Source organism: Patella vulgata, chromosome 6 (genome assembly GCF_932274485.2).
Source record: "Patella vulgata chromosome 6, xgPatVulg1.2, whole genome shotgun sequence".
NCBI lineage: Eukaryota > Metazoa > Mollusca > Gastropoda > Patellidae > Patella > Patella vulgata.
This window is the reverse complement of record NC_065884.2, coordinates 1,820,206-1,833,504: the sequence shown is the minus strand read 5'-3', so window position 1 is coordinate 1,833,504 and position 13,299 is coordinate 1,820,206. Positions and strand designations below refer to the sequence as shown.

Here is a 13,299-nt window from a genome sequence, read left to right as displayed (position 1 = left end):
TTTGTATCTTTCAACAATAATAATGAATATAATGAATTTGTATAATCACGTCTATAAATTGTTTATGATCTTTTTTGTCATAACTTAAACTTTTCTTACGGTATACTGTGACTGTAAATATATTTAGTTGTCATTATGAAGTAATAACTCATGACAATCCATACAATACTAGATCTATGATACAGGAGGTTGGGGAGTTTTCTCAACAATTGGAGAGACGGAAGCTACATCAGATAAACCAGCCATGATGGGTCCTCACGATGTATTTGCTATTATGGATGACATTTGGAAAGGTTTCGTTTCTAAGGGCCTGATAACTAAGGTTAATAATGTTAATCCAGTTTTACAATATCAGTCTTTAAATCCAAGCATACTGGCTGTCAATCACATGGCATTTGCTGTTGGGGTGGTTACATCGGTGGGTCAATACAGAATACAGTCGTTGCTCATTTGTTTCAGTAAGAATACAGCCGTTGTACATCTGTTTCAGTAAGAATACAGTCGTTGTACATCTGTTTCAGTAAGAATACAGTCGGTGCTCATTTGTTTCAGTAAGAATACAGGAAGTGCTCATTTGTTTCAGGAAGAATACAGACGATGTTCATTTGCTGCATGTTTTAGAAACGCACGTGAGTTACAGGAACCATTTAACTCTGAAGAATTACGGAAAACTGGTTTGAGATTTGATGACGTTAAATTTGCTATTCTCCCTTGCTTCTACACCACAGAAAAAGGTAATTATCATTTTGTTATTGCCCGTCATCATTAGCCCAATCGGAGCAGAATAGTAGGACGTTAACCCCCATTCATTTTATGTGTTTTCTATTGGTAGCCATCATCGGTATGTTTTAACATCACCATGACCGCCGTTCAAGGTGATCTCCTTCCCGCCGTCCTTGTAATTGTAATTTAATAATCCCCATAGCTGTAATAAGAGGGTTTGAACATCCCCTCTACACAGTAGGATCAGATCGGGTCTAACACGAGGCATACCTTTATTTCCTTCAGATTTCAAACATTTGTCTAGTTGATTAAGAACTAGGTATAAAGTCTTAACCTAGACACTGGAGCCGCCCCTTGGAACTATAAACTTATTCTATAATATGACACAAGATTGATGGGTACAGAGTTGGCAATTAATAATTGGTCATCAACATTATTAAATAAAATAAATAAATAAATAAACCCGGATTATGCAATGGATCATTTAGAGATTACAAGAGATCACCATATACATGGTACTCTTTTTGACTTTATACTGTTCTAAATTCTTTCAGAACAGAAATAAAATGAAATGGGGTTTAAAGCCCTATTGTTCTGCTCCGGCTGGGCTAATGACGATGGACATACGCCATACAGTGAGCTATGGGACACCGCGGCCTACTCGTAATTTGAATTCCAACTGTCACAGGACCTCGGTTTTCATTCCATTCGATCGACTATAATTTGTCAATTGCCACGTCCCCGTCCTGCACCACGGATAATGGAAAACCGCACTGAAAAATTCCGATAAACCTTCCCAGCTAACATCGGGATGGAACAGAGGACCCCCAACGTATGAAAGACGCCAAGAGTTAATTATATCCTGGGATAGTTTACCACCCAATACGGGTAACTTGTCCAGCTTTCGACACGGTTGATCCTTCTATTCTTTTTCGTAGACTATATTTTAAAATCGGTATTAGTGACTCTGCACTTTAGCTTTAGAAAGCAATCTTGTGGGTAGTAAATAAAGGATTTTAGTTAAGTGTTGTCTGAATCTACTTTATCATCTGTGGTTCCTCAAGGTTCTGTTCTTGGTCCGATTTTATTTACTCTTTATGCGTCACCATTAGATGATATGGTCAGAAAATAAGCTTTCATTTGTATGAAGATGATACCTAATTATATACTTCATTTACACCTAATTGTCAGTCTTTTTTGAATTTATCAAAACTGCAACTTGCAAACTTATTAGTAAAATAAGAAAAGGGAAGCCAAAGAACGCCCCAAAAATAAATAATGATAAAGCTCATAGATAAATTACAAAAAAGTACAGAGCACTGCAGCTAGACTTGTTACTTTTACTAAGAAATGTGATCACATAACGCCTTTTTTTTTTATATAATTTACACTGGTTATCGGTTAAATATCGAACTGATTTTAAGATTATACTATCACGATATCCCGCTTTGCCCGGGGCCCAAGATCTGCTTGCACACTCACCTGCTAGCTTATATCATACGTTACTATTATTAAACTTAATTAGCATAATAAACAGAGTTACCTCCCCGTTAACCATTAATTGCAACTAATAAATGATCTTGACCTACAGCATTCACGGGATCATACTGATTAATTTGATACCAGATATGTGGGAGTGGAGCACCGTGATGAAGCGTGATGGGCGAACATACAAACATACGCACCCCCACGCACACACACCATCATACACACTTTGATTTTATGTATATAGACGAGATAAATATTACTCTCAAATTCCTTCCTTTCACTGCCCGTTAAGGTGACCCGAGGGTCTGCAGCTGTTGGCAATATCACATCGAGGTGGACGCGGGCTTTAAATTAATCTGTATTACACACGTTGTAATTAAAAGTGACTGATAATATGTTTTCGAGTTATAATAAAAATAGTTTAAATCTCGTAAAAATCGTATACGTATTTCCTTTCATTATCCATTCAGCAGGAAGGAAAAGTCCGTCCCCAGATAAAGCTGGAAATATTAATACTCACAACAAGACAAACAAAACGTCTTAAGGATCCATATGATCCAAAATATATTTAATAATAAACATTCCTTATCTGTAATTTGAGGTTTATAAAATCATAACCAAACAATTACAATTACTAAAATTATTTAATATGATATTTCACAATTCAGATGATATATTATTTGATATGAAATGTGTGCAATTGTTAATAGATTCTGCATGCGGAGAACCAACTTCTATTGTGGTAGTTGTGATGATACGTTTGTGTACTAAAACAAATTTAGCCACGAATAACAAAACGACAAATATTGCAAGACATAAAATACTCTCACCGACTAATAGATAACAGTACCATATGGGAGTTAAATCTTCCATCAAATGCCCCATAATAATAGGATTGATCATGGTGCCGGTTGACGCACCTATTAATATAATAGATGTTACTTTACCATTTACGTTGAGGAGGTTTTCTTGTGCCCAGGTAAACCCGGTTGGATATATAACAGACATTGAAAGCCCGATACAAATGGCAAAAATCCAAATTCCTACGTGTATTTGATAATGCGAACAGAGTAAAAAGCCAGTCAAGCTTAAAATTAAACTTGCTAGGAATACAAATATTAATACAGCCGGTCGAAAACAACGTATGACACCAATTCCTGAAAATCGCCCTACAGCAAAAGAGGCCCAAAATACGGCATTGACCTGCGTTCCCTTTGCCTTACTCCAGTTCAGTTGCATTACCACAAAAGTCATTAAGTAAGCTGTAAATGTGTCCTCTACAGCACAATACGTTAAATAGAACAGATTTAAAAGGACAACGGCCATTATACAAAATTTCCAAGGAAGATCTCTTGGTAGTCCGTCTTCATCCTGCTTCTTTGGCTGATTCCTTTTCATCTTCTGTGACTTGTAACGACAATATATCACCATGAAAGGAATGGCGGATAGTAAGGTTACAATACCAGATATTATATAAGCATAGATTAATTTAGTTTCAATAGGTTCAGCAATGGTGGTGATATTGTTTTCTAGAGTTGAGTTATCATTGGTGATGTTATACTCTAATAGCGCAGTATTCAGCACAAGAGTAGAAGGTAGGGTCGTCCCGGCTGTAAAACCTATTGACGAGGAGTTGGTTGATATCTCTTCCGGTTTAGGTGCAAGGAATGGTGCTGTCAATAAGGGGGAGATCACTCCACCAAATGCAAACGCAAACGACGCGGCCTGCATGTATGGCCTACCTTCCTTTTCTCCCCAAAGAGAAATAAGTCGAGCGTTTCCAGCTGCAAAACAAATTAAATACAGGATTATGTAATTCCGGTGATGGTGGTAACATTATTAACCTCGACTATTCCAGAATATAGTCTCTACTTCGACTACAACGATAATAGTTTGAACAAAATATAAAATGTCAAGGGTCATTCGGAGATCCGGGTCCTCAGAGTCTTACAATTTGTTGACCTGCATCTTGTATTCCAAATATGCAGACTGCATTGTCAACTGATGAAATAAAACATATCCCATAAGTAATGACCCGAACTGTAAACCCAATTCATCCGCCAGGCATTCGGTTACCATATAAACAACGGTTTTTATTCCGTCCAGACAAAGACTATATAGGCCTAGGTGATCGAGACACATGTAATCCGTGATTTTACTATGATAAAAACAATAATAGACATGATGAACATAAACAGGACAGTTAAATTCGATGATAGCTTCTGCCTTTATGGCGCCCAGAAGTCACCGATGTACTCACTGATTCTTCTGATCTCGTCGCGTTTACCCCAGGAGAACAAAGAACGAACGGTGTTTTAACCTTTCTTGTATGGATAGACATATCGACCAAAATATGTATTATTGTTTTATTAATACAACATATTTTTACTATTTGTCGGGCGTAAGCTACCAAATTTATTAATGAGGCCATTTCTTAGTGCAAAATGATAGGTGTAGCAGTTCGGGCGATAAATATGAAATTTAATAAATCCAATTCCATCGATTTAAAAACAGTTTGACGAACATCAATTATTATTCCTGTATCTGATTAATCTACCTGCTTCCTACCTGTATCCAATCCGCTCATAAAACACGAATTAGCCCAGAAGATCACCATCATCAGACCATATGATGAACACAGTGGTAGTGCGGCGACCGTGACAGCCATGAATACTAAAATCAAACACAGTAGAAGCGTCTTGTTAAATCTGTCATACAGCACGCCACCTAGTAAGGAACCACACAGATAGCCTACAGAAGCAGCAGTAAAAAACGTGGAAGCTTTCTCCACATTAGTATTAGTGATGAGTTGGATATCCAAGAATGATGGACCCCTCTGACCAATTTGAATACCCTAAACCAAAAGAAACAGTATGGGCTATACGAATATAGAAGTGTGCTAGACAAAATAAAAAGTTAAAGAGAGATTTGTTAAGAACAAATAAAGTATTTAAACTTCTTTGATGTCGGTTTAATAAACTAATGAATTGAGTGTGTTGTATGGATTAGTGGCGTGGTAAGTATACACTTTAGATCCTAGTATAAGAATAAACTGTAGATCCTAGCATAAGCAAGCTGTAGATCTTAGTACGCGCATAAACTGTAGATCCTAGTATTAGTTGCAGATCCTAGTATACGCATAAGCTGTAAATCCTAGTATAAGCATAAGCTGTAGAAGCATATGTTGTAGATAACAGTATAAGCTGTAAATCCTAGTATAAGCATAAACTGTAGATCCTAGTATAAGCATGAGCTGTAAATCCTAGTATAAGCATAAACTGTAGATCCTAGTATAAGCATAAGCTGTAAATCTTAGTATAAGCATAAGCTGTAGATCCTAATATAAGCATAATCTGTAGATCCTAGTATAAGCATAAACTGTAGATTCTAGTATATGCAACTAAAATACTTGGTGGCAATAATTGATATTCAACCTAATAAAGTCAAATTAGACCTAAAAAATGAAATGGGGTAGAAAGATTAGGAAATCTTTGTCATCCTATGTATATTTCTATGTTCCTTTATATTTGTTCTAACATGTTTAGCGTAACATGAAAATGAATGCTTTTATCGATATTCCGTAATGCTAATGGACGCTGAATATCGATCGGGTTAAAAACTTTATTTTCTAGTATGTTCACAAGGCATCTTATAAGGTTCGTCCTTTCACCACCATGATGTGTCGTATCAATTTAAAAATAATCTGAAAGATGGAAACGGTGGCGGGATATTATATCGTGGATACAAAAAAATTAAAATGACTTCCGGTCAATAATCACACGTGACTGCCAAGGACAACCCATGCAGTGACAGCACCTACTACTCAAAATCACTGAGTTAACATATACTACTATAGCTAGAGTCGCAAATACTACTATGGTCAGAGACGCATATAGACTACTATGGCTAGAGCTTACTCAAGTTACTCAAGCATCAATGGGGAACGTCAACAAGAAGAGAAGAGACGAACAACGGCATGCACCAAGGAAGGGCTTCTTACTTGTAAGATATGATTTCATTTTCTCATGATGTCAAGAACAGTTGATTCCAGTAACAAGTCAAATTGTGGTCATAAACGTTTCATTCTGTTGGCAAGTCATGTTGGTGTCATAAACAGTTGATTCCAGTAACATTTGAGTCAAGTTATGGTCATGAACAGTTGATTCCAGTGACAAGTCTCATTGGTGTCCTGAACATTTGCGTCCGGTGTCCACAAGAAAAGAAAAATGGTTGCCGCGATTTGACCCCGTATGGTGCTTAAGGCATTAGATAAATCTTATTGGGTTTTGCTCTGCTACGATCGTTACCCATCGCATCAGTACGCGTCAGACCAGTGAGGGGCACTTTACTGACATTTATAAGTCCATATCAAATAAAGATTAATAGTACTTACTAAACACCAGAACGCAAAAGAAAGTGAAAGACTCTGAATAAATTTGGATCTGTATGACGTCTGTCTAAGTTTCTGTATGAAAGACTTCGTTTTAGATTCAGCTTGTGCAGCTTGAGCTGTCGCTTTACCAACACTGATAGGTGATGCCATAGTATTAGTTTCCAATACCGACTCGGACTTAGTAGTGTAGAAAATACCTAAGTAAAGATAAATGCAAGCTACGGATTTTAGTATCGCCGGGCTCTTAATTACCGAATCGGAATCAAAGTAACAAATCAACCAAAATAAACCCCTCTCCTCTTCTGGTATACGTGTCCGAGATTGTTTACTTCAATTTGCCACGAAATACATTGAAGTAGTGGTCAAAAGATGTGTAATTCGGACAGTGGATATCCGGACAGACTGGCACGAGGGGTAACCTTTCCCAGGCATGGACGAACAAGCAATCTGGGCCCTCTGGACACTTGGGCACGCTGGGCAGTTGGACGACAATTTGGGGGGGGGGGGGCAAAGAGCATATATTTGTTTATACAATTGACTTTTACAACTTTGATAATGGTGCAAATTTCAACTGAAGCTTGGGTTGCGGATATTTCAAGTTTAGCCATTGTACCGTGTTAGGAGACAAAAATACGCGTACAAACCCTTCCTTTAATACAATATTTCAATCGAACTATTTGAAAGAAAAGGATCGCTTATTGTACTGTGATTTTTTGTCAAAGATTTTTACTAAAGAAGAAGAAAATTTAGGACCACGAGGCCACACGGCATAGATAATGTTTTCTGTAATTCAATGTTAAATGAATTGTTCGTAATCCCGGGCAGTTTCAATATATTTACATCAAGAAGTTAACAAAACGACAGAATCATTCTCTTGTTATTGAGAAGATACTCTTGTAGTCTCGAACACTCAGAACTCATTATTTTCAACGTACGGAGGGTCTGGGCCATATGTCCACATTTGACGAAATTTTAATGGATAAGCAACCGCATAAAAAAAAGAAACTCTCTGTTACGCATAGGCAATGAAACAGTTCTTTTAGCTAAAGTCAAGAAAGAGTTACGCCCCCTCCCCACCGAAATAAATCCCACCATTCATGAATTGTTATAAACAAACATGTGACAACGAATTAGGATTGATAACAATAAGTTTTATAATAAAAAGATTAGGAGTGTTGTATGTTTAACGGACAAAGCAAATATACTTTTCTAAAATAGCATTTCTTAATCACGTTACTTCCATTATGACTAAAGCTTACATCAAGACATTGTTCATTCCGCTTGTATATTTCTTACCTTGTTCTCCATTTTTACGTTCGGGATCAAAGGCCAGATTATCCATTGCTACAGTATGATTTGATTCCATGTCTAACTAATAAAACAACAGTTGAGACTAATGTCGACCAAGATAGTTTAATATATAGGCATAACATTCATCTATATTATAGTCTGTCTGTGTACTGGCATAAATTCATCTTATTATTGTAATTATCTTATGATGTAATACACTGAAAATACACTAGGAGAGTTGCTTATCTACGTTTCGCCTGTTTACACATTCAAATTTGTATTACCTAAATGGATGCAATACAAACAATAGTGGTATTTATTTATGTATTATAAAGATAACATCATTGGCTTTAAACTATTTATTCGTCATTCGACGTACGAGATAGAGAAACCAGACATACTCTTCAAAAAAAGTAGGGGATATTGAAATGCAAATACCTATGGAGGTTGTGATATGATAAATAGTCATGGACACTTGACAAGCTTTGAGAGTATATTCACAGAAGAACTTATCGCCCCAACAGAACCACTAAGCTTTACGTACGACACGCAATAGCGCCATACACGTGGGAGGGGTTCATTGTCAAATTGGACACTTCAAGGAAAGGTTGATGAAAACTGCCGCGTGCTGGTTTATCCTATCCATGTTTGCTTTCTTATCGGTTCTTGCATAAGATTTAGCGTATCTTTGCTTTAGTGTGTTACGTTTAATTTGCAATAGGATGTCTTCAGCACGATGGACGTCTACATGCACTACACAAGCCCAAGATCGATACATTCGTACACAGGTCCTGCGAACCCCCACCCGATTAGAATTTATTACATATTTCGAGAAGGTATTTGTTGAGTAATAAAACCTTCTAGTAGTTTATCGAGGGCTGGCCGTCCTTACCGCATGTTCAAAACATGCATGTTCAAAACATCATGTTCAAAACAAACGCCAAGGCTCTGCGATCTAACCTGGAAAGTTGTAATGCCCCGCCACACCGGAGTGGCGTCCTTACTGCGCTGCAAAGACCGTACGGCGAGTAGAAAATGCACAAGGTCGCCGGCAAATGTGAACACAATGTACGAAAATGTCCCAAAATTTTACAAACTTGAAAAAGAAAAAAGGTTTCACATGTTCCAGGGCAGATCGCAAAACCTTGGAGTTTGTTTTGAACATGCTCAAAACAAACGCCGTGACTCGGCGATCATTTGCGACCATCGGGACCACAGCGCGATATCTGGCGTTTCCACCACGCTTTTACCACGCTTATGGCGATCTTGACGCGCTCTGAGGCCATGTGCCGTCGCCGTAGCAGCGCAGTAAAGGCGCCACCCCGGTCTGACGGGGTAAAGAACGCGATTTTTTTGAAGTTTGTAAATTTTTTTGGACATCTTCGCGCGTTGTGTTTACGTTTGCCGGCGACACTGTGCATTTTCTAGTCGCTGTACGATCGCAGCAGCGCAGTAAGGACGCCACCCCGGTCTGACGGGGGCTTTAGGGGCATGCCATGACGAATTGCTGAATGTCTGAGTATTGGTGGAGCAAGTATTCATTATTCAGACAAAAACGTCCATTTTCACTTTTGACAGTTTATCTCTTTGTGAGTGAAATGGGTCAGACAAGCCGCCCATATGAACTGTTTATGTTCGTGTCTAGGCAATTGGTCTGTTATTATCATACACTGGTTACCTCTAATAAAAACAGCAGTGCATTTCCGCAGTTTTGGATTGTTTTTGAATATCCCCTACTTTTTATGAAGAGTATATATTGTAAAGTGGTGCCTTTTATATTATTGTATTCATTGTAGATTTCAACACCAAGATTGTGAGCCTAATTAGTTTAGAAGCTGAAATATTTGTAGATAGTAGGAATAGGTTTTTACATAACGGAAGTCTTGGAGAAATTGTTGCTTATTAAAAATAAGAAAGCTAGGGTAATCGGAACGTCTACGTCAACTTTCTAAGCTGCTTTTACATAGCGCAAGTCTTGGAGAAAGTGGTGCTTATGAAAAATTGGAAAGCTGGGGTAATCGGAACGTCCACGTCAACTTATTAAGTTGCCTGACTAAATAGTTTTAACAATCAAGACGACATTTATCTCGTTTTTTTAAAAATGTATTTAGAGCCCCTTGATCTTACTGTAGCTAAGTGAGTAAGACGCTAGCTTGCTAGTCCGGAGGTCGAGGTTTCGATCTAGGTGTTGGCCGAGAAAGTTCATCGTGATTATCCGACATGGTATCCCCTTGTCAGTGGTGCATGACGGAGATCTAGTCGTTTGGATGGAACGAAAAACCGAGAATATTTGTCTGAATGATAGAAACCGTCTTCATTTAGTCCAGTCGGAGCAGCACAGTAGGATTTATGTATTAAATCTATTATTTACATATGCAATAAGAGCCCCCCCCCCCCAATTTGAGAATGCAACACGGTCCACCCATTTTCCTCTGTATTCATAGGCGTCAGGCCAGCACATTCACTTCCCTCGGTATTTCACAGGGTGTCTAACTAGTACATTCACTTCCTTCAGTATTTCACAGGGTGTCTAACTAGTACACTCATTACCCCCAGTATTTCACTGGGTGTCTAACTAGTACACTCATTACCCTCGGTATTTCACAGGGTGTCTAACTAGTAGACTCATTACCCTCGGTATTTCACAGGGTGTCTAACTAGTACACTCATTACCCCCAGTATTTCACTGGGTGTCTAACTAGTACACTCATTACCCTCGGTATTTCACAGGGTGTCTAACTAGTACACTCATTACCCCCAGTATTTCACTGGGTGTCAAGCTAGTACACTCATTACCCCCAGTATTTCACTGGGCGTCTAACTAGTACACTCATTACCCCCAGTATTTCACTGGGTGTCAAGCTAGTACACTCATTTCCCTCCGTATTTGACGTGGCATCAAGCTAGTACACCCATTTCCCTCAGTATTTCACTGGATATCAAGCTAGTACACCCATTCTCATTAGTATTTTACTTTGTGTCAAGCGAATGCATTCATTTCCATGCGTCAAAAATAAATCCCGTAGTTTTACGTAGTTGGTGTTTATTTCTGAATTACCATCACAATTATGCAATATTCAAAAATGTCGAATGGCTAGTGAGTTGTTTCCCGACTGACCCGTGCTACAGAACAGAAAACGCAAAACCCGACCCATGTTATTTCCAAAATGATGCCATCGTTAGCTAAATATGGGTGGTTTTATTACCGTACTGAATCACAGAGGTTCGTTGTTACGAAGAGAGGGAGAAATTGGGTTTAACGTCCACTCGACACAAACTAGGTCATTTCGGGACTAACATATAGTTTAATTTTATTTACATAATTCGCTTGCGCGTAGGGAGTTTAGCAGTGGGAGGAAACCGGAGGACCCGGAGAAAACCAACGAGATTGGACAGGCGACCCTACTCATTATCATGTACAACCGAACCGGGGATTCGAAACTACACCGGATGACTCAAAGACAGGCCTTGTGATACAGCGCGCACGTGCTAACTATTCGGCCATCCACCCCCCCTCGTTGTTACAAAGATAAGCACTAACATAGTGCATGAGGAAAGATTAAAGATGTAGATAAAGCGCTGTTAGTTTCGATTATCCATTAATTATTAAATGGCGATTGTTTTTCAATCTGTTTAGAATCACTCCCACCCGGAGATCTAGAGAGTTGATTATGGGCTTGTCATGTGACCAAACGAAAGATCTTTAATAGGCCGATTTAACTCTTACGTAATGCATCTTTAATATGCAGGTCATTCGCGAAGTTTTCAGGAAAAATCAGCAGGTGATGAATCACCAATAAGGATGAATTTAAACTTTCCTAGTTTCGATTAGTTGTAAAGGTTTATAAATTATGCGTAACAACTTACCTGGAAGATTTTAAATACATTCATCGGGAGACGTGGTGACTTAGTTAGTGAGTAGTTGAATCACTAACATTATGGCCCGGTGTCCGATCCCGGTGTGGGCCGAGAAAGTTCATAGAGAATTTAAGTAAGAAAACAAGATCAAAAGACCAATACTAGATAATTTTTCAGCTTGGAGTCAATCATTTTTATAACAGGCATATCATTACATTGTCGTGCAAAAACAAAATTGAACCACATTCCTATTATAGATTCATCTTTTATAATACATTAGTTTACAGGTGATTTATAGTGCTGTTTAAAATGACACATCATGACTTTAAAGATACTTTATTGCTTATTACAGACCATTTTATTTAAGAGCTAAGTTTACCTATTGCAGGCCTTTATTTTAGGCTCAAATGGTATATATACATTATTAAAATACAGATGTGACGTCATCCATTAATGATGGCGTACCATTATTTCAAATAATCGTACAGACAATGTGCCAAGTGTAACTAGTTAAAATATTGAACCAGAGTGACGTATTTCATTGCAAAGCACGTGCAAGTGTCTGTATTTTAAGTTGTTTAATGGTTTCGACCTTAAGACATTAAGTAATATATTGTAAAAACACTCGGGCCTCATGGCCCTCTTGTTGTTACAATATATTACTTAATGTCTCGCGACCATTAAACAATACTTAGACATTGATTCACATGACAAAAAACCATAATCAGCTCTCTAGTTCTTCGGATATGTGATTGTAATGAATTGAAACACAATCTCCATTATGTTTGAATTAAAATTCGGAAATCGGGGCTTATTGCCATAGCAATGATAGCAATGGTAACCCAGACTACACTAGTCTAATCAACATCCATAACTACGTTGGACTCGTGTTCTTTGGAATCATTTTCAAGTTTCATTATAGTCCTTTTTCATTATCTATTTTACAATTATTATAGCGAGAACTGTCAGCTATTTATCCAAATCGTACATAGCCCACTGCACCTTTAAAGTACTTTAAAAAAACAAATACTGTTTATCTTCTATTCCGGTTACTCATCTCAGTTATGTTGTGGTTGTGTTAGCGAACGGGCACCTGTTATATGTTGAAAGGTAAGTGAAATATATAAATATCTCATAATATGGCAAGATATGGGACAAATATTATCATTTCGGCAAAAGTAAAATTGGTTATTTCCTTGGATTTCATGTTTTGAATTGAGAGAGAAATGTGGTTTAACGTCAACTCGCCACAAACAAGGACAATATTGTTTCAATAAATTTGTCACCCACAAGCGGGAAATCGAAACCACTTCACTTGACTCAACGACAGACCTTTTTTCCTTGTGAGATAAAAAAAATTGTTTGTTGTAACATAATATGAGGTCTGTAGATAAAACCAGTATTATACAATGTAAATAATACAAATGTCATTGCAAACAAACTACAACTTGGTTCAATTGTAAATTATACCCCTGTGTTAACTCACCGACACTAACTTTTGGCATTGTTACAGGGATTAACTTGTCATGAAAGTATGTTTAATCCTT

General features: G+C 37.8%; 1 protein-coding gene across 1 annotated transcript; it reads right to left on the bottom strand.

The window, feature by feature from the left end:
* Positions 1–455: 455 nt before the first annotated feature.
* Positions 456–4,026, bottom strand: LOC126824178 (sodium-dependent glucose transporter 1-like; the record flags this gene model as incomplete). Its single annotated transcript, XM_050553362.2, has 2 exons — positions 456–512; positions 3,010–4,026. Coding segments are annotated over 2 exons (1,074 nt in total), but the record flags the coding sequence as incomplete, so codon positions are not given.
* Between the last annotated feature and the right edge of the window lie 9,273 nt (positions 4,027–13,299).